This window comes from Gorilla gorilla, chromosome 21, assembly GCF_029281585.2.
Source record: "Gorilla gorilla gorilla isolate KB3781 chromosome 21, NHGRI_mGorGor1-v2.1_pri, whole genome shotgun sequence".
Taxonomy (NCBI): domain Eukaryota; kingdom Metazoa; phylum Chordata; class Mammalia; order Primates; family Hominidae; genus Gorilla; species Gorilla gorilla.
Window position 1 is genome coordinate 61,190,450 of NC_073245.2, and position 25,312 is coordinate 61,215,761.

Here is a 25,312-nt window from a genome sequence, read left to right on the forward strand (position 1 = left end):
GAGCATGTGGGGCTGTTTTTTATCACTCCTATTTTTTAGAATAGGAAATCAAGATTCAGGGAAGTTGGCCGGGTGCGGTGGCTCATGCCTGTAATCCCAGCACTTTGGAAGGCTGAGGCGGGTGTGTCACCTGGGGTCAGGAGTTCAAGAACTGCCTGGCCAACATGGCGAAACCCTGTCTCTACTAAAAATATAAAAATTAACCGGGCATGGTGGCACGTGCCTGTAGTCCCAGCTATTTGGGAGGCTGAGGCAGGAGAATCTCTTGAACCCAGGAGGCGGAGGTTGCAGTGAGCCAAGATGGCGCCACTGCACTCCAGCCTGGGCAACAGAGTGGGACTTCATCTCAAAAAAAAAAAAAGAAGATTCAGGGAAGTTTAATAACCCAATAACCCATCTGGCATCATTCAGCTAATAGATGTCTGTGCCAGGACTTGAACCCAGCTCTGTCTCACACCTGTATCTTTTCTTTCTGCCATATCAGGCTGTGCCATGCTATCTGTGAGGCACCTTGCCACACACACTTTTTCCCTGTTCCTTTTTCTCCCTCCGTTTTAAAAAAAAATTATTACACTTTTAACTTCTGGGATACATGTGCAGAACAAGCAGGTTTGTTACATAGGTATACGTGTGCCATGGTGGTTTGCTGCACCCATCAACCCATCATCTGGGTTTTCAGCCCAGCATGCATTAGGTATTTGTCCTAATGCTCTTCCTTCCCCTTGCCTCCCACCCCTCAACAGGCCCTGGTGTGTGATGTGTGCCTCCCTGTGTCCATGTGTTCTCATTGTTCAGCTCCCACTTATGAGTGAGAACATGTGGTGTTTGGTTTTCTGTTCCTATGTTAGTTTGCTGAGAATGATGGCTTCCAGCCTCATCCATGTCCCTGCAAAGGACATGAACTCATTCTTTTTTATGGTTGCATAGTAGTCCATGGTGTATATGTGCCACCTTTTCTTTATCCAGTCTATCATTAATGGGCATTTGGGTTGGTTCCAAGTCTTTGCTATTGTGAATAGTGCTGCAGTAAACATACATGTGCATGTGTCTTTATAGTATAATGATTTATAATCCTTTGGGTATATACCCAGTGATGGGATTGCTGGGTCAAATGGTATTCCTCATTCTAGATCCTTGAGGAATCGCCACACTGTCTTCCACAATGGTTGAACTAATTTACACTCCCACCAACAGTGTAAAAGCGTTCCTATTTCTCCACATCCTCTCCAGCATCTGTTGTTTCCTGACTTGTTAATGATTGCCATTCTAACTGGCGTGAGATGGTATCTCGTTGTGGTTTTGATTTGCATTTCTCTTTTTTTTTTTTTTGAGACGGAGTTTTCCTCTTGTTGCCCAGGCTGGAGTGCATTGGCACGATCTCAGCTCACTGCGCCCTTTGCCTCCAGGGTTCAAGCGGTTCTCCTGCCTCAGCCTCCTGAGTAGCTGGGACTACAGGCGTGCACCACCATGCCCAGCTAATTTTTTTATATTTTTAGTAGAGATGGGGTTTCTCTGTGTTGGCCAGGCTGGTCTTGAACTCCCGACCTCAGGTGATCTGCCTGCCTTGGCCTCCCAAAGTGCTGGGATTACAGGCATGAGCCACCACATCGGGCCTTGATTTACGTTTCTCTAATGACCAGAGATGATGAGCTGTTTTTCATATGTTTTTTGGCCACATAAATGTCTTCTTTTGAGAAGTGTCTGTTCATATCCATCGCCCACTTTTTGTTGGGATTGTTCTTCCCTCTTTTAATGGAAAAAAAAAAAGATTGCATTATTCAGATATATCAAGAACCCATCTTTTAGGTTGGGCCATATGAGACTACTGCTATTTGAGCATTTCCAGCCTGGGTGAGAGGGTGAGACTCTGTCTCCAAAACAAAAACAAAAGGTGCTGGTGTGCTTCAGACTGTGCCTTCTCTCCACCTGCACAGGCTCTGTCCTGCTCTAAGACCCCATTGCTGCTAGGCTGGATTATTAGCAGTAACTTCCTGATTGGTTTCCCTGCTTCTGTCCTGGCCACCTTCCTCTTTATCCTCACAGCAGCCAGAGTGATCTGTCCGAAGAAAAGTTGAGTCAGGCCGCCCTCTCCCAGCCCCTCCATGGGCTTCCTCCCATCCCTTACAAAGATGCCGTTATCATCTGGGCCCCTACTGGGCCTAGTGGAGAAGACTTTTCAAGAGTGTCTTTCTTTCTTTATTTCTTTTTTATTAGATGGACTCCAAGTCTTTTTACCATGTTGCTCAGGCTGGTCTGAGCTCCTGAGCTTAAACTGATCTGCCTGCCTCAGCCTCCCAAAGTGCTGGGATTACAGGCGTGAGCCACTGGGACTGGCCTCAAGATTTTTTTTTCTTCAACAAAGAGTAGTTTAGAAAGTGCAGCAATTCCTAATTCTTGTGGGAATACTTAAGGGTAAATTTAGAAAACCAAAGAAAATCTGTGAACATAGGATTTGCAACTGGAGTTTCTTGGGTTTCTGCAGTTACTCTTCCAGGTAGCAACTCTTTCCTGGTCACAGGAGAGGGCTGCTCTCTTCGGTCCCTGTGCCCTGCACTGCTGCTGCTGCCAGTCCTGTCAACCCTTGCTCATTCCCATTCCAAAACCAGGTTTTACCTTTGCTGTGGTCATGCCAGGCCAGAAACGGACTTTGGAGATTTCAGAAGGCTTGTAAACTAGCCTTCCCAGCTGGATGGGTTCACAGAGCGGTAAAACACCAGTGTTTTGAACCATGGTTGTAGCTTTCATGGTTAGTGTCAGTGCTAGGAACACCACACATTTAAACTCTTCTGCATTTATAGTTTACAGAGTAATTCCATATGCTTGTTCGAGAGTTGAGGTATCCAGGAGAACACAGACTCTGGAGCCTGATGTTCTGGGTTTAAGTCCCATCTCCAGTACTTAATAACTTGTAACCTCTGTGGATCTTGATTTTCATCTATAAAATTTATAATGGAGTTTGGCCTTGAACTTCAGTCCTCTGGCTCCTTAGTTCTTTGTTCTTTGGCTGGACAACATTTCGCTTATAGAAAACTTGATGTTTTGTCCTCATAGCACTGGTCACAGTCCTTAAAAGCCACTTTTAGCCCCTGCAGCTACTTTTCTGCAGCCACTGAAGCACTTTCTCCTCGGCTCTTCTCCATCCCTTAAAGCAAAATTGGCAAACCGGTAGCCTCAGGGCTAGGCAGCTTGCAAACCAGTCTTATTTAAGCCATAATATTTTTAAAATATATTTTTATTGATACATATAGCTGTACATATTTTTGAGGTGCATTGATAATTGGATGCTTTCATATAGTCAAATCAGGGTAGCTGGGATATCCATCACTTTAAATATTTATTTTTTCTTTATATTAGGAACATTTGAATTATTCTTTCCTAGCTATTTTGAAATGTACAGTTGGTTAATGTTAACTGTAGTCATCCTACTGATCTAACGAACACCAGATCTTATTTTTTCTATTTAACATAATTTTAAAACAATTGAAGGTGTTTGAATTACAATCAGAGGTTTCACTTAAAATCTGGATTTCGACCTCTGGAAAAATCAGAACAACTAGCACCTGTGAGCTGAGGGACTCTAAAGATTCCAGTCAGCTGGAGCTGAGGAGCTGCCGCACCCCTTCCTGTACTGGGTGGAGAGGGGGTCCTGTCTTTCTTTGATCTTACACCCACCGTGTTTTTTCTTGACATTTCCCGTCTGGCCTCCATGGGCCTTTGTAGTTGGTGTAACTTTTGTGTTTGGTTTGTTTTATGGTTTTTTTTTTTTTTTTTTTTTTGAGACAGCCTCACTATGTCACCCAGGCTGAAGTGCAGTGGCACCATCTCGGCTCACTGCAATTACTGCTTCCCGGGTTCAAGCGATTCTCCTGCCTCAGCCTCCTGAGTAGCTGGGGTTACAGGTGTGTGGTACCACGCCCTGCTAATTTTCATATTTTTAGTAGAGATGGGGTTTCACCATGTTGGTCAGGCTGGTCTCAAACTCCTGACCTCGTGATCTGCCTGCCTCGGCCTCCCAAAATGCTGGGATTACAGGCATGAGCCACCACGCCTGGCCTATAATGGCATTTCAAAACAGATTGTTTTAGAGCTCACAGGCCAGCACCAACGCTAGCAAAGACCTCATTGCTTTAGATAGGTTTAGGACTTAAACTTGACTCTAACAAGGTAATGGTGATTGGAAGGAAAACTTACATTTGAGTTTGGGCAGCAGCACCCCTCTGGCATGTCACAGTGACATATCTTGTCACCCAAGCAGAGCCTTGGCATTATAGATACAGGTTTCTAAAAGCTGATAGCTTGGCTGCCAGCCTCATGGGCTGGATCACCCACAACTTCATGGGCCTCTTCTAGTGGAAGCTGGAGCATTTCCTTGGTGAATTCTTTTCCCTGAGGGGCAAGATCCATGCCACACAGCTCTCTGACCCTGTGTGTCACAACCCTTATGGTCCATGAGCAGAATGGTTGCTAGTAGTCATTTGGGCATTTCTCTTCTGTTTTCTTATGTGTGTAATAAGATATACAAAGTCGGGCTTGAAGATTAGAAATTGCTACTTCCAGTGAGTCAGTTTACTTGGTTTTCACATCTTCAAGTTGAGTCTAGAATGGAGTTACCTAAGAAAAGGAAATTTGCAGCCTTCAGTACCGTGTCCTGGGGTTGCTAGAATAACTAGTGCCATATCCACACTACTGGCTCTCTAGAGATTGTGTAAAGGAGGCTGGCCTTTTGGAGATGAGCTGAATACATGGTATTGAGGACAAACCTCCTTCCCAAGCCTGATTTGATAATATGTGAGTTTGTGGGTCTAACATGTAGAAATACACTCAACTGAGTGGATGTGGGGGAATTCTGTGTATTTAGACAGGGTGTTTTGTTGTTTTAATGGCACAAAACCTTGTTTTCCTGGAAATAAGACTATCTCTGACATTGTGATTTCTGAAAAATGACATTTTATTCCTATAACCCTGCCAAGGGTAGTGCAACCTCTGTGGTTAAGATTTTAAAATTAATTTTAATTCAAAAAAGTCACACGTGCCTTAGCACAATGTGAATGTACTTAATGCCATTCAACTGTAAACTTAAAAGATGGTTAAGATGGTAAATTTTAGGTTATGTATATTTCATTATAATTGTTTTAAAAAGTGCTGATTAAGTATGTATGCTTATCATAGAAAATGTGAAAAAAGAAAAAATCATCATCCCACTACTTAGACAACTTTCAATATTTTATTGGTTTCAATACTTTGTTATATTGGTTTCCAGTCTTCTATGCATATTTGCACACAGTTGAGATGTTGTGATATTACCATGTTATTGTGTCAGCTAACTGTCATGAACATGCATTCTGCAGAACAAGAAACAGGTAAGAACGTGGCTGTAGAGCCAGAAAGCCTCGGTTCAAATTCTGGCTCCCTAGTTCTTGATGTGCAACAGTAGCCAAGTTACCTAACCTCCTGTGCCTTGGTTTCCTCATCAAAATCATTGCTTCTCATCAAGAGCAGTTTTGCTCAGGAGACACTTGGCAATGTCTACAGACGTTTTTGGTTTTCAAGATGGCAGAGGGGTCAGGGGTGCTCCTGGTATCCAGTGGATGGAGGACAGGGATGCTACTAAACATCCTAGAGTGCACAGGGCAGCCTCATAACAAAGAATTCTTCATCCCCAAATGTCAGTGGTGCCAAGGCTGAGAAATCCTCCTCTAAATGAGATGGATATAATAAGAGTATGGACCTCATAGGATCGTTGTGAGGGCTAAATGAGCTAAAACACTTACAGTAATGCCTAGCCAGTCACTCCATGTAAGTGTTAGCTGTTATTATTGCTGTTACAATTATTTCTTTCACTTCATATCAGCATTTTTGTATTTAAACATCTCATTAACAATCTTTTCAGTGGTCTCCAAATATCTTTTAGTAAAGTTTTCCTTTACATAAATGTTGCATTTTCCTAATGTGTTTTTTCTTCCTTCCTTACCAGATGAAATTAAAGCAGAAATAGAAAAGCAGAGGTAAGCTATAGCACTACCTCCTTGCTGAGATATGGCATGAAGGGAGTAGGTAGCAACTGGGGGAGCCCCTTTCTCTGCTTGGTTTCTCATATTTCTAATCCTCAGGGGTGGCACACACTCTGCAAGCATGGTGCTAGGCACACGGCACAACTCTATGTATATTTGAACTGATGCTAGGTTCACAGGCTACTGCCTCAGTACTTGTATACTTGGAAGGAAGGATCAAGATCGAGGTAATGCTGTTATATCTTTTCTTAACAGAACAGGCAAAGCCCTTGTCTCTTGTATGGCCTGCTTCCTTAGGCATGAGGACAGCTTGCACCATGAGTGGCTACTCTTGATCTTCATAGTAAGGAAGGCCGTTAGTCACATTTCAGAGATATAGCTCTGGGGTGGCTGCCACCAGGATTCAGTCCAGGATGTTGTTAATTCAGCATGCCAATCAGAGAACTTGCTCTCTGCATGTGGCACTTCAGTGGTGTTTTTGCTAATGCATGTGTTCAACTTTTAATGCCTAGCCCCAGGATATAGTTTGCAGGCACTTTAAATTAAATGGTTGCAGATGGAATGGGAAGTTAGAGTAAGGTGTAGAAAATTCATTTCTTCTCCCGACCCTCTCTTGCTTTTCTCCTAGGCTTGGCACTGCTGCACCACCAAAGGCAAACTTCATTGAAGCTGACAAGTATTTTCTTCCATTCGAGCTAGCTTGCCAGTCCAAGTCCCCAAGGGTAGTCAGCACATCCCTTGACTGCTTGCAGGTACCATGTTTAAACTTCGTGTTGTCAAGGGGGTTCTCTCCAAGCCACAGTTGGTCCTTACACAGAACTATGCTGAGGACCACCCTGGCACTCAGTGCTGTCAGAGGCGATGCAGAAAGGAGCAGTTTAACGTATTCTTTTTGGAGATCTCATGAGGGAGGGAAAAGAGAAAGGTGTGAGCTCTTTAGCTAAAACCAGAAATTTTTCCCCCTAGAAATATCTTATTTGTTCATGTCTTGTGTATGTTTTCCTAAATGAAACCTTTAGCATTAATTGGAATATTTGACACACATGGGCACATAAGGCATTTTTATACAGCCTCTTTCTTATTTTTTCCATTTTGTAGAGATGCAGTCTTGCTAAGTTGCCCAGGCTGGTCTTACACTTCTGGCCTCAAGCAGTCCTACCACCTTGGCTTTCCAAAGTGCTGGGTTTATAGGCATGAGCCACCACACTCCTGGCTCAGCCTTTCTTTCTTACTTGTTTCTTTTTTTTTTTTTTTTGGAGATGGAGGTTTGCTCTTGTTGCCCAGACTGGAGTGCAATGGCACGACCTCAGCTCACTGCAACGTCTGCTTCTCGGGTTCAAGGGATTCTCCTGCCTCAGCCTCCCGAGTAGCTGAGATTACATGCACCTGCCACCACGCCCGGCTAATTTTTTGTATTTTTAGTACAGATGGGGTTTCACTATTTTGGTCAAGCTGGTCTCAAAAGCCTCTTTCTTAATGGCATTAAAATTCATATCAAGTAGAGAAATAGAGACAGTTGAATATGTTGTTTTTGGTAGTTATGTGCTATAAAGTCACCTCCCATACTGAGTTAGCAAACATTGAATCTTTGTTCCTAGAGGAACTACAGGGTTAGGTTCCTGCAAGCCTTTAGTCTTCATGTGTTTCTATTTAAATAGACTATCTAATATCTATTGTTGATGCATTAACATTGAACTCAGGGGCCACGGTGCTATAACACATGCCTGAACAAAGCTTATCTAACACACATAATTTCTCTGTGAGGCACATCACCACCTTCTTGCTGTTAGGAACACTGGAAAGCACATCAGCACACCCTCGGGGTCCATTGTAAACAGCAAAATCACTAACAAAAAGCACCAAAATGCAAAAAACACAGCACTAACTACACCACTAAAAAGATACTTGTTTTCAGTAGGAGAGTGAAACAAGGAGGCATAGTGTTGCCTTGTTTGACCTCAGGAACATGAACATCAAGTGATTTCAAATTTTTTACTGCTCTGTGCATGTCTACAAATGACCAAAAAAGCCCCAGACATATTGATTTGGGCTTATAAATAAATTTTAGTGAGTAGGTGCATTTGCAAGTATAGCTGCAAATAATGAAGACTGACTGTATTTAGAGTCACAAGTAACTTTGTTATAAATTACCTTTTACTGAAGAAGAAGCAAGAGTAGAGAAGTTAAGGTGACTTGTCCAGTAATATACAGGTAGTACGAGAAACAGGACTATAACTTGGGTTTCTTAATTCCTGGCCCACCATTCTTGTACTTTTGCTCAGGACCTACTCCTTAGGTTTCTGATTACCCCAAAGAACATTTATTCTCTTTTTTGTTTATTTTGAGTCAGGGTCTCACTCTGTTGCCCAGGCTGTAGTGCAGTGCCTTGATCATAGCTCACTAGAGCCTCTAACTCCCGGGCTCAAACAGTCCTCCTGCCTCAGCCTCCCAAGTAGTTGGGATTATAGGCATGAGCCACCACACCTGGCTCAAAGAACATTTATTCTTGACCTCAGTGGGCAGTCCACATCAATGAATAAAGTTTAATAAAATTTAAAAATATGTTGAAGTGATCCACAGCTTGCCAATACTTTCTAGAACAGGAATGGTGACCAGATTCTGTATTCTGATTGCTGTGTAGAAGAGGTGTCTGAAGAGGTGTACAGCTTTCTCAAGAAAGAGTACTGTGATTGATTGGTTTTATCTACCAAGGCACAGGACTGCAAAGTGGCAGTGAGCATGCCACATTTTTGGCATCTCTGGTCTAATATTTACTCTATTAATCTCTCTTCTTTGTTACATGTACTTGAGAATTGATGAGAGTTTCTTCACGGAAACAACTCTTCCAAATGCAAAGCCATTTTGTTATTCAGTGTAATTCTGTACAGATTGTCCTATGTGAGACATACAGTGAGCCAAGAATTGTTAAATGGCAGGCTTCAGTCCTACTTCTATCCTAAAATATTTTTTGCTGTGAACGTGTTCTGAGGAGATTTGGCAGAATTTGAATTTTAGTTGTTCTCTCCGCATGTTAAGGTTTTCTTTTGAAGGGAGTGCTGATAATGTAATTGACGTTCTAAGAACAGTGGCTGACATGCATTGAGCTCTTAGCCTGTAGTGGGCCCTGTGTGCTTCATTCACCGTACCGTGTGTAGTCCCCTCGACAGCCCTCTGAGGTACTTACTCTTGTCCTCATTTTAGAATCAAGGAAACCAAGGCTTAGGGAATGAAGTGACCAGCCTAGTCCAAGGTAGGCTGCAGTGCAGTGGCGCGATCGTGGCTCACTGTAAAGTCAAGTGATTCTCCCCGGGCTCAAGTGATTCTCCCACCTCAGCCTCTCAAGTAGCTGGGACCACAGGCTTGCACAACCACACCCAGATAATTTTATTTTTATATTTTTTGTAGAGACAGGGTTTCACCAAGTTGCCCAGGCAGGTCTAGAACTCCTGAGCTCAAGTGATCCTCCCGCCTAGGCCTCCCAAAGTTTGGGGATTACAAACATGAGCCACTGCACCCAGTGGGTTTCTAGGACTTCTTGACTCTGTGTCTGTGTTCTTAACCAGGGGTCATCAGCTTTGGCCCATGAGCCAAATCTGGCCTACTGTCTGCTTTTGCAAATAAAGTTTTATTGGAACACAGCTGTCTTAGTCTGCTTGGGTTGGTGTAACAGAATATCATAGACTGGATGTCTTCAACAACAGGCATTTATTTCTTACAGTTTTGAAAGCTAGGCAGTATAAGATCAAGGTACTGGCTGATTTGGTTCCTGGTGAGGGTACATTCCTTCTGGCTGCAGACAGCTGTGTTCTCACGTGCCATGGAGAGAGAGCTAGGTTTCTGGTTTCTTCTTAGAGGACACTAATCCTGTCATGAGGGACCTACCCTCATGACTGCATCTAAGCCTGATTATTTCTCAAAGGCCCAGCCTCCTAATACCATCACATTGCAGGCTTAAGGCTTCAACATACAAATTTTAGGGCGACGCAAACTTTCAGTCTGTAGCAACAGCTATGCCCATTCGTTTATGTATTACCTGTGGCTGCCTTCCTGCTACTGTGACCTAGCGGAGTAGCTGTAAAGGAGACCAAATGACCCGCAGAGCCTAAACATTTAGTATGTGGCCCTTTATGGAAAAAGGTTGCTGCTCTTAACTGGCCCCTGCTCTTGACTGTACCCATGTGGTTCTGGCCTGTTTAATAACAGAAATCGTTTGTTTCTGGAACTCCTTGCATCTGAGTATGATTTCAAACGGAAACACACCCTGCCTTGTTTCAACCCACTGTGAATCCTGAGTCTTATGGGGTATGGTTATCTCTGTTTTTAGAACGGAAGTTCTGGCTGGGTGCAGTGGCTCACGCCTGTAATCCCAGCGCTTTGAGGCAGGAGGATCACTTGAGGCCAGGTATTTGAGAATAGCCTGGGCAACATATTGAGACCCCATCTCTACAAAGTAAAGTAAAAATAAAAAGTTAACTGGGCCATGTGGTGCACACCTTTAGTCCCAGTTACTCAGAAGGCAGAGGCAGGAGAATTGCTTGGGCCCAGGAGGTTGAGGCTGCAGTGAGCCGTGATGGTGACACCTAACTCTAGCCTGAGTGACAAAGCAAGACCCTGTCTCTTTAAAAAAAGGAAAAACACACAGAAAGGAATGGAAGTTCTCTGAGATGTAATAGATTCTCTGAGATGTAATAGGTACACTAGGATTTCTTTGTTTAGTATACAAAATGAGTCATCCTTTTTATGACATGAGAAAGTGGCTCGGTGCTCCCTGGGCTACTGAATGGAAAAAATGTACTTCCCCATGGTGGCTGCCCTTGCCAAGCCTGTTTGACTGGCTTTTCCCAGTGTGGGCAAGGTAACCTCTGTCTTAGAAATGGAAGGCCAGCATCTGGGGGTAAAGTTTGGTTTGGGCAGAATTGAAACCAGCTGCAGATACATCAGTGCTATGCCCTGCCATTCCTTGAGCTTGGCGCAGCAGTAGGAGTGGCAAAGGTGCTTCTGGGATTGATTTGCCATAAGCACAGTTAGCTCAGGCTTCCTCTCCACTGGGAGAAGCCTGGAGACTTCCTCTCCACTGGGAGAAGCCTGGAGACTTCCTCTCCACTGGGAGAAGCCTGGAGACTTCCTCTCCACTGGGAGAAGCCTGGAGACTTCCTCTCCACTGGGAGAAGCCTGGAGACTTCCCCTGCGGCTTGCTTCTACCAGGTGAAAAAGATTCTGTCTTCCCTTTCTCCAGCATTTGGTCTGCTACACGCTTCCCCATAGCCAGGGCTCAGTGTAAGGGGGGTTAAGGTCAGTCTTGTCTAAGCTACTAAGTAGTCCCCAAGTTTTTCTGGTCACATATCAATTTTATATATATATATATTTTTTTTTTATTTTTTTAGAGAAAGATAGGTATTTTTTAGAGAAAGGAAACACCTTTCATTCTGTTACCTAGGCTGGAGTGCAGTGGCGTGATCAGGCTTCCGAAAACCCCGACTTCCCCAGGCTCAGGTGATCCTCCCACCTCAGCCTCCCAAGTAGCTGGGACCACGGGCTAATTTTTCTATTTTTTGTAAAGGCAAGGTTTTGCCATGTTGTCCAGGCTGGTCCTGAACTCCTGAGCTTAAGCCCACCTTGGCTTCCTAAAGTGTTAGGATTACAGGCGTGAGCCACTGTGCCCAGCCAGTTTTTTTGTTTTTTTTTTAGAGACAGGGTCTCACTCTGTCGTCCAGACTAGAGTGCAGTGGCTTGATCATAGCTCACTGCAGCCTCAAACTCCTGGACTCATGTAATCCTCCCACCTCAGCCTCCCGAGTAGCTGGGACTACAGGTGTGTGCCGCCACACCCAGCTAGTTATTTTTTTTACTTTTTGTAGAGACCGGGGTCTTACTTTGTTGCCCAGGCTGGTCTCAAACTCCTGGCCTCAAGTGAATAATAAAACCATTTTTGAGGATATCCTGCCAATATATTCATATTTCTTTAATTTAAAATTATAGGTTAGGGCCAGGTGCGGTAGCTCACGCCTATAATTCCAGCACTTTGGGAGGCCGAGACGGGCAGATTGCCTGAGCTCAGGAGTTCAAGACCAGCTTGGGCAACATGGTGAGACCCCATCTCTGCTAAAAATACAAAAAATTAGCTGGGTGTGGTAGCACGTGCCTATAATCCCAGCTACTTGGGAGGCTGAGGCAGGAGAATCACTTGAACCCAGGAGATGGAGGTTGCAGTGAGCCAGGATTGTGTCACTGCACTCCAGCCTGGGCGACAGAGTGAGACTCTGCCTCCAAAAATTAAAATAAAGTTATGGGTTGGGCATGATGGTTCACGCCTATAATCCCAGTGCTTTGGGAGGCCAAGGTGGAAGGATTGCTTGAGCCCAGGAGTTTGAGCTCAACATAGGGAGACCTCATTTCTACAAAAACCTCTTTATTTACACATGTTCCTGTTATTAAAGTATATATATGGCCAGGCGCAGTAGCTCACGCCTGTAATCCCAGCACTTTGGAAGGCCGAGGCAGGTGGATTGCCTGAGCTCAGGAGTTTAAGACCAGCCTGGGCAACATGGGGTGCCTCTACTAAAAATACAAAAAATTAGCCAGGCATAGTGGCATGCGCCTGTGGTTCCAACTACTCAGGAGGCTGAGGTGGGAGGATCACCTGAGCCTGGGAGGCAGAGGTTGCAATGAGCAGAGATCGTGCCACTGCACTCCAGCCTGGGTGACAGAGTGAGACCCCATCTCAAAATAAATATATAAATAAATAAATAAATAAATTACATATATTGTAAAGCATACAAAAATACAACTTTGACAGGACAATTGGAAAAATATAAATAAAATTCTAACATTTTCTTTTTACATCCCAGTGAAGGCTGTAGGAAACCATTAATCTAAGCTGCCCTGTTTATACCACAAACATTATCTTTTAGCTCTTATTTCCAGAAAACTTTTGATTTTTTAAATGCACAATGAAAAATCAATTTTTAATTATATAAGTTGTACATGACTACATTCTCTGTTAAAAGGTTTTTAGAACTTTACAGATAAAATGAAGTTCCTTGGGCCACCAGCCCCAAACCCAATTGCCTGTTTAGGTGTATAATTTTCTTTCTTCTCTTTTTTTTTCAATAAGTGATATCACTTATACAAGTTTCTCTGCAGCTTTTTACATTCAACACTGTTATTAGGCTCTAGCTATATCTCTCCATGTGGATCTAGTGCATTCTTTTGACTGGCATATGACGTGTCATGCCACCATTCCATCTCTCGCTCCCCTGTACAGAGGCATTCACACACAGGGTTATAGTGAACATCTCTGTGCAAGCCTCCTTGGAGACATGCCTCAGTTTCTCTGGTCAGAGGTGACTCTTTGGATTCCTATCACTGAGGCAAAGTAAATAGAACCAACTTCAGAAGAGACCAGTGAGGTAGAAGACTTAATTTGTACCAAATATATTCATTCATGTGGGTGGGATAGCTTGTAATATAGCTTACTTACTCCAACCTCTGTTTATTACTAAGTATGTCCTATTCTGTACCAAGAAACCAACCGCATAGCATTTTCCTTCATGCAGTGAGTCCTATAAAGGCCTGTTACAGTGTATTATATTGTCATCATCTTCCCCTCCATGGCAGAATGTCCCTGTGCAAGCCCTGACTCATGTGTCAGTGGGCCAGCTGCCTAGAGGCCTCCCTCCCTGTCCGTCTTCCCGCCACTCATTGCGTTAGCAAGGAACAAGGTGGGGACATTTACCTGGGGGATAGTGGGAGATAGGGGGCAGTATCTACAAGTCACACACAGCCCTGTAGGTCCCAGTTAGGACTTTGAGCTTTGGTGCACCTCCCTGGAGAATATAGACTCTATAAGAAAAATAATTACGTTTGTCTTACTATTGTATCCCCAGTGCCCAGAACAGGGTCTGTCACAAAGAAGGATGAGAAAGCAGAACCAGAAAGATCCACAGGATACAGGAACTCTCCTTTCTCCTGGCCTTGTCTCACTGCACAGATGAGGGGGGAAGTCATGCTTAAAACCCTTTCTGATTTAAAGAGTAATGTGCCCCTTAAGGAGTCTGTAGAGGGGAGGATACTTTCTGTCCTTTTCATACTTTAAAGTGCGAAAGTAGTAATCCATGTCCAGCCTGCTTTGTGGCATCAGTATTGCAGCCTACTTTTCAGCATTCACATTTGAGGAGTTCCTAGACCACCCCACTTGCAATCCAGTGCACAAAACAGACTTGGGTCTGTTAGATGTAAGAACAAGCAATGTCAAAACCAGAGCTCATTTTCCAGGTAGACAGCCCTGCCCTCCTAGGAAGCCTGCACCTGCAGCAGCAATGTGAGGGGTGAGGTAAAGGGCATCTGGACTTGCCCTTCACAGGCCACACCCCCCACCTGGAGATTTGGGGGTTGGACTTGAGCAGCAGAGTGTACGCAGGCCTCTCTCCTGCTCCTTCAGTCACTCCATCCAGTAGTATTGCATTTCTACTCTCAGCCACTCTCTCAATCCATTTTTCTTTCTGCTTGTTGAGTGGTGACACTTCACTAGCTAAGGAAGGGGAAAAGCCATTGAGAAACGGTGTCGGACCTTTGCAGAGCGGCCAGTCTTCCTCCCACAGTGGTGGCTGCTCTATAGATAACCTCAGGAACCTGAGTCCCCCTGGTGGGGGCAGAAGCATGTGACCAGTAGAAGCCAAAAAGGGGAAAGAACAGAACAGCAGTTTTAGGAGTCTTCACCAAGTCACTGGAGGCAGAGAATGCCTTAGAGTTCACATGTATATGTGCCAGATGAGTGATTCTTTTATCTGATCAACCATCAATATAACCTGGATAGCTTGGAGAAAAACACTGATTCCTGGGCTCCACCTGGAAGTTCTGCTTCAGTAGGTCTGGGTCGGAGTCCAGGAACCTGTGTTTTTAGTGAGCTCCCTCAGGTGATTATGTTTCTCAGCCAGGCTTAGAAATCATCCTGCTGCTGACCTTTGAGGTTCCTTCCAGCTCTGTCCTCCACGCTGACATCCCGGTTGTGTGTGAGGTGGCACAGACCAATCTGTAACCTCTCAGAGAGGGCACGTTCCAAGCAGCTGCTCGTGGGTGACACACACTACTATTGATGTAGGTGTGAAATGCAGTTATTTTTATGCAGATGAAGTTTTTACATTAATTTTTGGGATAGAAAATACACTGACAGGATTCAACATTGAAAAAAATGAAAAGATGTGAGTGTCTTAGTCCCACCCCAGCTCACAGCTACTTAGTTCTCCTCCCTCAAGCAACCATGTTATTAGTTTCTTAGGTATCTTTCCATTGAAAGAAAATACATATTCATATATATATAATTTTAACAGCTTTTTGAGATAAAATTAACATGCATATATTCATCCATTTAAAGTGTAATTCAAGCCAGGCGCGGTGGCTCACATCTGTAATTCCAACACTTTGAGATTACAGGCAGGAGGATCGCTTGAGCCCAAGAGTTTGGGACCAATCTGAGCAATATAGCAAGACCCCATCTCTACAAAGAATAAAGAAAAATTAGACTAGCTTGGTGGCATGTGCCTGTGGTCCCAACTACTCAAGAGGCTGAGGTAGGAGGATTGCTTGAGCCTGGGAGGTGGAGGCATCAGTGAGCCATGACCGTACCACTTCATTTCAGCCTAGGTAACAGAATAAGACCCTGTCTAAAAAAAAAAAAAAAAATATATATATATATATATATATATATATATGTATACACACACACACACACACACACAAAATTTCGTGATTTTTAGTTTATTGACAGAGTTGTGCAGCCATTACCACAACCTAACTTTAGACCATTTTTATGTTATCATTGACGATCACTCCCTATGTCTCCCTACGCCGCCCCCCTAACTCTAGACAACCACTAATCTCTCTGTCTTGAGTATGTGTAGCTATTAATTCCTCAGGCTTGCAGAGATGGTTGCGTACTGGGGAGTGCTCTATACCTTGCATTTTTCATCGGATACTGTATCACCATTCCAGGCATCTTTTGCTGTCAGGCGACAGGACGAAGGTTGCAGTCACAGAGTGGTTATGCCTGCCTGGCTCCTGGGGAGCAGAGGACTCTGTAGGAACTGGAAGTGCCTGTCTTTTGCTCTTGTGGGCTGCCACGGAAGGCCTCAGTCCTAGCCAAGCAGAAATGTATAATCTCTGTTCTTTCTCTCTTTAGAAACTCATCGCATACGGGCACATCACTGGCAACGCCCCTGACAGTGGAGCCCCTGGGAAGCGGCTGATCGACAGAATTGTTGAAACCATTTGCAATTGTTTTCAGGGCCCTCAGACTGATGAAGGGGTTCAGTTACAAATAATTAAGGTATGCCTATTTGTTTGCCTGTCTGGTTTTTAAATTAGAAAGCAAGTCCCTGTGGGAATCTGGATTTCTAATTTACCATGTGTTAGTTGTCTCAGGTGGTGCTGAGGTGGAACAGAAAGATTTAAGCATCACTTAGATCTTTTGTTAGGTGTCAGAATTTATTAGCGTGGACTGAGACAAGAAAAATGGAACCAGGTGTGTTTTCAAAGTAAACTGTTCAGCTAATAACAATGTAAATTTCTTGTGAATTAAATCGTCTTGAAATCCTCTGGTTAACCCTGGATTCCCAGTCTGGGTTTCTCAGTGGGTCTTTGTTGATATTCTTATCTCTGACTTGCCTCTGTCCTACTTCCCTGTTCGATTTCTGCTGCCAGGAATGGTTTGGCACAGATAGTACCATCTGCTTGTCTGAGAACAGGATCAGGACAGGTGTAGCCAAGGATCCAAATATTAAGTCCTGAAAGTATTAACATTATGAGGGGAGGGCTCCATGCTAGATAAACCTTTCTTAAAGCTCCCTTGAAAACCCGCTAGGGAATTGGGAAACTGACCACCATCGAAACGTATATTTTCTGATTAATCTGGGTGAGATCACGTTAGAGTGTTATATGTCATGAGATAATTGTCTGTATTATTCATTGTAGGTTTTTCAATCAGTATTAAAATTCAGAAGTTTGGCTTTTTTTTTTTTTTTTTTTTTGAGACATAGTCTTGCTCTGTCGCCTAGGCTGGAGTGCAGTGGTGCAGTCTCGGCTCGCTGCAAACTCCACCTCACAGGTTCAAGCAGTTCTTGTTCCTCATCCTCCCGAGTAGCTGGGACTACAGGTGTGTGCCACCACTCCTGGACTATTTTTATATTTTTAATAGACATGGGGTTTTACCATGTTGGCCAGGCTGGTCTTGAACTCCTGACCTCAAGTGAGCCACCCTGCCTGGCTGGAAGTTTGGCTTTTTAAAAAGTGAGCCAGTAGAAAGCCGGCTTCAACACAATTTAATTGTTTCGAGTGATTTGGATTTCATAGAACTGTTCATTGTTTTTCAACTAACAGCCATAGGAGTTGGCTCTTCATAATAATCACCTAGTTTAATTTGCAGAGCCATCTTACAATTTATTTGAAAAAAGCACACAGAAAAGAAAAACAAAACCAGACCCTCTAGAAAAGTGTGGCCATAGGAGGGCAGGAAGGTGATGTGCGTTCCTGATGGTGAAGGTCGCGGATTTCTATTTTAGGCTCTTCTGACTGCAGTGACTTCCCCACACATTGAAATTCATGAGGGTACTATCCTGCAGACAGTGAGAACATGTTACAATATCTATTTGGCCAGCAAAAATCTCATCAATCAAACCACTGCCAAGGCTACCCTTACTCAGATGCTGAACGTCATTTTCACCCGCATGGAAAACCAAGTGGTGAGTGACAGCACTTACGTGCTAGGGGCAAGACATCATTGCTCTCTGAACTCTATCATGTGTGACCTTGGTGCCTGTGAAGAATCACTAGCATTTTAAAGCTACCCCTTCTTCCTGTGGATTCTCTGTACTGTGCTTTTGTTCTTGCTTTAAAAATCAGAGAAACTAACAGGCTTTGAAATTTGTGTTCAGAATTTGTTTGGAGATTGTCAAAGGAATTTATTTCCTTTTAAATATGTTATCCTTTTGGCTGGAATTTTTCTTTCTTTCTTTCTTTCTTTTTTTTTTTTTTCTTTTTTTTTTTTTTTTTTTGGAGAGAGGGTCTTGTTCTGTTGTCCAAGCTGGAGCGCAGTGACATGATCATGGCTCACTGCAGGCTTGACCTTCCCAGCTCAAGCAATCTTCCCACCTCAACCTCCCAAGTAGCTGGGACTACAGGCATGTGCCACCACACCCAGCTAATTTTTTTATTTTCTATAGAGGCAGAGTTTCACCATGTTGCCCAGGTTGGTCTCGAACTCCTGGGCCCAAGAATTCCTGCTGCCTCAGCCTTCCAAAGTGCTGAAATTATAGGCGTTAACCACCGCGCCCAGCCCAGGAAATTTTTTAAGTAATAGGCTGGCATAATTTTTCTTCCTTACCAAAATGCTGTATCCCCCTTTTGTTGCCTTTTAGTTGCAGGAGGCCAGAGAACTGGAAAAACCAATCCAGTCAAAACCCCAGTCCCCTGTGATCCAAGCTGCAGCAGTATCCCCAAAGTTCGTTCGTTTGAAGCACAGTCAGGCACAAAGCAAACCAACAACTCCTGAAAAAACAGATTTAACCAACGGTGAACATGCCAGGAGTGACTCTGGAAAAGTAAGCACAGAAAATGGAGACGCGCCCAGAGAAAGAGGCTCATCACTGTCAGGTACGGGCTGATACGGTATGGCTCTTTTTCCAAGTGTGAGAGGGAATGAGCCTGTGTGAGGGGCAGAAGAAGTGTATGTCATAACATCTGAAGGAAACCTCTGATAACAGCTTATCTCTTTCTGGGCCTTTCCCTTTGCTTTTCTCTTAGGGAACACAACCAGTGAGGCATGATGTCAAGTGTCCCGTTGTCAGCTGTGCTGTTTTCTCTAAATAGTACTGGGATGTATCTAGCTGCTGCTACTTCATGTCAGCCTCAGTGCAACAGGTTCAGGTTGGGACACTTATCTTTCAGTAGTTAATTGATTGGGTGATTAGTCACTCAGTGTCCACAGGAGGACAAGGGCTTAGATTCTCATGTCTACACTGGATCTCCATGCCTTGCCCAGTGCCTAGCAGTAGCAACTCATAGATATCCATGGAAGGAGCCAGAAGGTAGCAGGTGGATGGACGGATAGACAGATGGACAGATAGCTTTGTTTTCTTCTTCTGGTGACCATGTACATCACTTGTTTTTGTTGGGTTTTTAAGTGAGAGACTAACCCACACCTGATTATATTCTTAAAGTAAATGAAATGAAATACTGGATTGAGTTGTTATAAGATGATACTTCTGACTGTTCATATCTCTCCCTGGGCAGTTTGTAGGAACCAGATCCAAAATTGGTATTTTTTCAGGAATTTCCTTTCCCAAGTGATTCTGTCAAATGCTTCTTCACTCAAGCAGGTTGTTCTATACAAAATATCTGACCTGTCTTCATAACTGATCTCATTTCTTCTTCAGCCACATTACTGATAATGATTTCTGTTGGTAGTATGTTCCCTACTGGAGTGCACATATTTGAGCAGGTTTTATTCCTTTATTATTTACCAGACTGCTTGATGTACATGAGAACAGACCAAGTGTTGTTGCTGGAATGTTGTTTGGTATTCATTTACTCAAGGAAAGCACAAAAGAAAAAATTGCCACCAAGAATGGTGTTTGTCTCAGGGTGAGCACGGAGTTGCCTTCTACTTACTCCTGCTGTCGAGAGTCCTAAGGAAGGTGCTCAGAATCCCCCGGCCCACCCTCTGTGTCTGTTATCATCTTTGCCTTTGTAACTCTCTGGGGAAAGGACCAGGTTTTTACTGTAACCCTTATTAAGCTGTGATCAGTCAATAAATATTAATATTTAAATACACTGTAATAAGCATAGCTGTGCAGATATAAAACCAAGTCTCTCTGAGCTGCATAAAAGTGCTTCCACTTTAGCCCATTTTCTGTACAGCAGCCAAAGTGATCTCTTAAAAGCGTGAATTAGAGCATGACCCCTGCTCAAACCCCTTTGGTAATTCCCCATCCTGTGCCATTCTGACTGAAATCCATGCCCTGTCCTCATAGCTTATACCTCTCTTTCTCTTTTTTGCTACACAATGCACAGGTGCCCTTTCTGGTTATTGAACGGCTGTGCTTGTTTCTCCCTCAGTGCCTTTGCACTTACTGTCCCTTCCCTGCCTCTGAACCCCTTCTATCTTCAGGTCTCTCAGTTCAGACTGAGAGAGGCTTCTCTGATCAACTTCTGTAGCTCCTCATCATATCTGTCCCATTATCTTTTATTTTTTTCCATAGTACTTACAATACCTGAAATTACTGAAGGGTTCTGTTCACTTGTTCCTGGACTGAAGCCTAGGCTGCCCTGCTCACCACCATATTCCCAACACCTAGAATGGTGCCTGGCACACGCAGCAGACATTGAGCAAATACATTTTTTGAATGAATGGGGAAAAAACGTTATTGCTAGAATATAATTTTGTAGAAACACAGTAACTTGAAGTTCTGCTCTAACAAAGAGAAAATAATTTGCTGTTAGCATGTTGCTGTGGATTTTGTGGCCAATACTTGGTGCATCCTGTGAGACTTTCCCAGGAACATGGGAATCAGATTGCCTGGGAGAAGCAAACCCCAGACCTGCAAATAGTGGGTCAGAACGGAAGTGTGCTGTTACCTTTAAAAAGAGCAAGTGGACTGGGTGCCATGGCACACACCTGTATTCCCAGTTATTTGGGAGGTTGAAGCAAGAGGATCACTTGAGGCCAGGAGTTTGAGGCTGCAGTGTGTCTGTGAATAGCCTTCTGTGCTCCAGCCTAGGCAACAAAACAAGACCCCGTCTCTAAATAAATAAACACGCCATCTCTAAATCAGTCAGTCAATCTTAAAGGAGCAAATGACTTCCAGTTCTCAGGACTAGGCTCTAAAGAAAGAACAGGTCCTTCAGAAGAGGGAGTTGAACAAGGGAGACACGTACCCAGGGGCGGAGTCCAGGCATCAAGGCCCAGTGAAAGGCCTGAGCTCTAGTGCCTCTGTGGCTATTATTTTTACATATTACTAAAGTGCATGGATGTTGGACACAACCATGGGGCTCTCCCACAGACTGTCCTGTAGTAATCACCATCACATGGCCAACCCTAACTGGACACTCACTGTACTGCTGACTCGGCATTCAACGTAATGTTTTCCAATTTAATTAACTGGGAATCCCCCCCACAGCCTTCCTAGGATAATTTGCCTCCCATGTTATTTGTGTAGATGAAGAGAATTCACCAATAGACCTGAACATCTGTGGTGGCTCACGCCTCCAATCCCAGCACTTTGGGAGGCCAAGGCAGGCGGGCCACTTGAGGCCAGGAGTTAAAGTTTGTTTTTAGGATTCTGACTTTTAACTCCCAGCATCAGACATCAGTGTGTGTACATTTTTACAGATACTGTGTAGAATTACCTATGTGTTTGTGTGGATTTCTTAGCTCACTTTTTGCATCTTTTTTTTTTTTTTTTTTTTTTTTTGAGAATGAGTCTCGCCGTCTTGCCCAGGCTGTAGTGCAGTGGTGAGATCTTGGCTCACTGCAACCTCTGCCTCTGCCTCCCAGGTTCAAGTGATTCCCCTGCCTCAGCCTCCTGAGTAGCTGGGACCACAGGCTCACACCACCACGTCTGGCTAATTTTGTATTTTTTAGTAGAAACGGAGTTTCACCATGTTGGCCAGGCTGGTCTCGAACTCCTGACCTCAGGTGATCCACCCGTCTCGGCCTCCCAAAGTAATGGGATTACAGGCGTGAGCCACCATGCCCAACCAGGATCTTTGTTTTAGACAGCAATATGTTCCAAATGCCTGGAACTGTGCTGGACACATACACACTCAGTTTGTTGATTGAATGAATCTTAACGCCCCACCATCCCCCATGCTCCCTATTTAACTGGACAGAGAACAGGGATGTGGGGAGGCCTTATCTCTGACTCCTCCCATTTTTTCCCCATTATTCTTAGCATGTGACTTCTATCCTTAGGGTCATCTTATGGCTCAGGATCCTGTCATTTTGTTCCAGGTAGGAAGAAAGAGGAAGAGATAGGACTGAAGAACTCTGCCAGCTGAGTCACCCCCCTTCTAAAGAGGAGTCTTCTGGAGCTTGTTGCCACCCCTTATAACTTATGCTTACCCCTCATTGGCTATAACTTCATCACATGATCACCCTTTCTGCAAGAAAGGCTGAGAAATGTAGGCACATTCCCTCCCAAAACAAAATTCAGGATCTGTTAGGAAGGATATGAGTTAGAGAACTGGCAGTGCCTGCCACAGAGTGTTCTCCAGCTGGCTAGGGAGGGAATGGCAGCAAGGTTTCTCCTATGTGAGCCTATTCAAGGTGGCCCTCTTATTTTGCTTCGGGGCAAAGTCTGAAACAGATAGGGTCTGGTGCCTAATCAGTAGTGGTGGTGATATCCCAGGGAACCAGCAGAACCAGTGGTTTTTAAGTAGATTCTTTGTACCTCTGAAAGGTTTGATTTGATTTAATTATCAAACACTTTCACAGCATGCTTGAAACTTAGATACAACGGACTTAGTAGTGGTTATCACAACATCCAGAAAAGCCTCTTCTGAGACCTATCCAAGGCTGTCATGTCAGCAGGGGAAGCAGTCCACAGTTACTGGGTGGAGTCTTCCTGCTTTGGGGCCTCTACTGGGATTTTTCCTTAGCAGCTCCCTCTTCAGGAACCTTCTGCTGGTGTTCGGGCTTTCTGACTCTCCTTAGCTCTTCCTGGCCTGAGAATGTTTTGATTTTGCATAAGTACTATTATGGATCCTGCCTATTAAGCATGAATATGAGTTATATACTCTATCCCTCCAAAAAATGTTGCTCTTGATGCTGTTTAAATGGAAAAACTGCAGTGAGGGAAAGAGGAGATCCATGCTGACGTGAAATTTTGTTTTTCTCCTTAGGAATGAAAGATAGTGAAGGTTTTAACTAGCTGGAACTACTTGCAGTGTGATTCATAGGAAATTTTCATTATGGATTTAGTCTGCAGGGCCAGGCGGGTGACAGAAATGAGCAGGCTTCTATCATGAGGACATCATAAATGTCTTCACACAAGCACCTACATATAAACACACAGGCCTAATAAAAAGTAGCATTTGAGAGCTCACTTTTTTCAGGCACTGTTTTAAATGCTTTATGTGTATCATTCTCACAGGGCTTTGTTTACTGGTAAGGAAACTGAGGCTTGGGAAGGTTAAGTAACAAGTCCCCACAGTGGGAAGTGGCAGAGCAGGGACCCGGACCAGGCATGCAGGCTCCAGAGCCCTCGCTGTTATTCATCATGCTGAATTCACTTCTACAAGGGAACATTTTTTCTCTGATGTTCTTTTTTTTTTTTTTTTGAGACAGAGTCTCGCTCTGTCGCCCAGGCTGGAGTGCAGTGGCGCAATCTCGGCTCACTGCAAGCTCCGCCTCCTGGGTTCACGCCATTCTCCTGCCTCAGCCTCCCGAGTAGCTGGGACTACAGGCGCCCGCCACTACGCCTGGCTAATTTTTTTTTTGTATTTTTAGTAGAGGTGGTGTTTCACCGCGCTAGCCAGGATGGTCTCGATCTCCTGACCTCGTGATCCGCCCACCTCAGCCTCCCAAAGTGCTGGGATTACAGGTGTGAGCCACTGTGCCCAGCCTTCTCTGATGTTCTTAAAACACCCTGCCCAGTCAGCCTCCCATTTTCTCTGCTCTTGACAGACATGTTACTTTCCTGCTTACTGTGTAGTAACAACAGTGGTCCAAGTGTGATGGCACCTCGCATTTGGCTCCAAGGGAAGGGAGTCAATTGGGAGTGGTGAGGACTGAGGCAACAGGGTATCAGCTGAGTTCATGCCGTGGCTGAAGAGGGCAGCTTCACCTGGTTCCAGCCAGTTGTGGCCCAGTGTTGCCACATAGTTGGGTTTTTTAAAATAGAAGCCCATTCTGGTTTTTGTGAGTAGTCTCCTGGTTTTTAAATGTTGGCAGCTAATTCAGAAGTTTTAAAAAGCAGCACATAGGCTAAGCAATACATATGTACAGGCAAAGGTACTTGCCAGTCACCACTCTATAGCCTCTGGTCTAACTCACTGAGGCTGTAGCTTCTTTGATAAAATGAGTTGATATTTCTTGGGTGTTGAATGTAAATGAGGTGCTGTGTACTTTGGAATGTATGATACAGATTGGAAACTGTCACCATAATTTTATTAATATCATAGCATCAGAGAAGGTTGGGACTGGAAAGGAACTTGGAAATATCTAGTCATATGTTTTCCAAATTACAAGAGGTGAGATGTCATAAGTGAACCCTTCCTTCCCTCCTTCCTTCCCTCCCTCCCTCCCTCCTTCCTTCCCTCCGTCCCTCCTTCCCTCCCTCCCTCCCTTCTTCTCTCCTTCCCTCCCTCCTTCCTTCCTTCCCTCCCTCCCTCCTTCCCTCCCTCCTTCCTTCCCTCCGTCCCTCGTTCCCTCCCTCCCTCCTTTCTTCTCTCCTTCCCTCCCTCCCTCCCTCCTTCCCTCCTTCCCTCCCTCCCTCCTTTCTTCTCTCCTTCCCTCCCTCCCTCCTTCCTTCCCTCCTTCCCTCCCTCCCTCCTTCCTTCCCTTCTTCCTTTCCTCCTTCCTTTTCTCCTTCCCTCCCTCCCTCCTTCCCTTCTTCCTTCCCTCCCTCCCTCCTTCCTTCCTTCCTCCCTTTCTCCTTCCCTCCTTCCCTCCCTCCTTCTTTTCCTGCCTCCCTCCTTCCTTCCCTCCTTTCCACCCTCCCTCTTTCCCTCCCTCCCTCCGTCCCTCCTTCCTTCCCTCCCTCCCTCCTTCCTTCCCTCCCTCCTTCCTTCCCTCCCTCCCTCTTTCCCTCCTTCCCTCCTTCCTTCCTTCCGTTTTGAGACAGGTTCTCACTCTGTCACCCAGGCTGGAGTGCAGTGGCGCAATCTCAAATCACTGCAACCTCTGCCTCTCAGGCTCAAGTGATCCTCCTGACTCAGCCTCCCGAGGAGCTGGGACTACAGGTGTGCCCTGCTGATTTTTATACTTTTTGTAGAGATGGGGTTTTGCTGTGTTGTCCAAGCTAGTCTCAAACTCCTGAGTTCAGGTGATCCTCCCCACCTCAACCTCCCAAAGTGCTGGGATTACAGGCATGAGCCACCATGCCCCACCAGAACGTTTTATATTTTAATGGTTATTTATTTTAATATGCATTCAGAAAATATAACTAATGTATGAAAACTGTTATTTTGTGAATTTTATTGCTTAAGGTGAGTTAAAGAGCACTAGTAAATACTCGCAGTCATGCATTGCTTAACAACAGGGATACGTTCTGAGAAATGAGTCATAGGCAGTTTCACTGTTGTGCGAA

The 25,312-nt window shown here is 44.4% G+C and overlaps 1 protein-coding gene across 3 annotated transcripts in view; it reads left to right on the forward strand.

Moving 5' to 3' along the window:
* Nucleotides 1-25,312, forward strand: part of ARFGEF2 (ARF guanine nucleotide exchange factor 2) — a 114,208-nt gene that overhangs the window by 12,646 nt on the left and 76,250 nt on the right. For 2 of the 3 annotated variants that reach the window (XM_031004881.3, XM_031004882.3), the window contains exons 2-6: nt 5,975-6,005; nt 6,640-6,763; nt 16,189-16,335; nt 17,567-17,746; nt 18,422-18,656. In XM_031004881.3, the coding sequence (XP_030860741.2) occupies nt 5,975-6,005; nt 6,640-6,763; nt 16,189-16,335; nt 17,567-17,746; nt 18,422-18,656 (717 nt within the window). The remainder of the gene's footprint in view (nt 1-5,974; nt 6,006-6,639; nt 6,764-16,188; nt 16,336-17,566; nt 17,747-18,421; nt 18,657-25,312) is intronic. The other variant, XM_055373171.2, reaches the window with a different exon arrangement.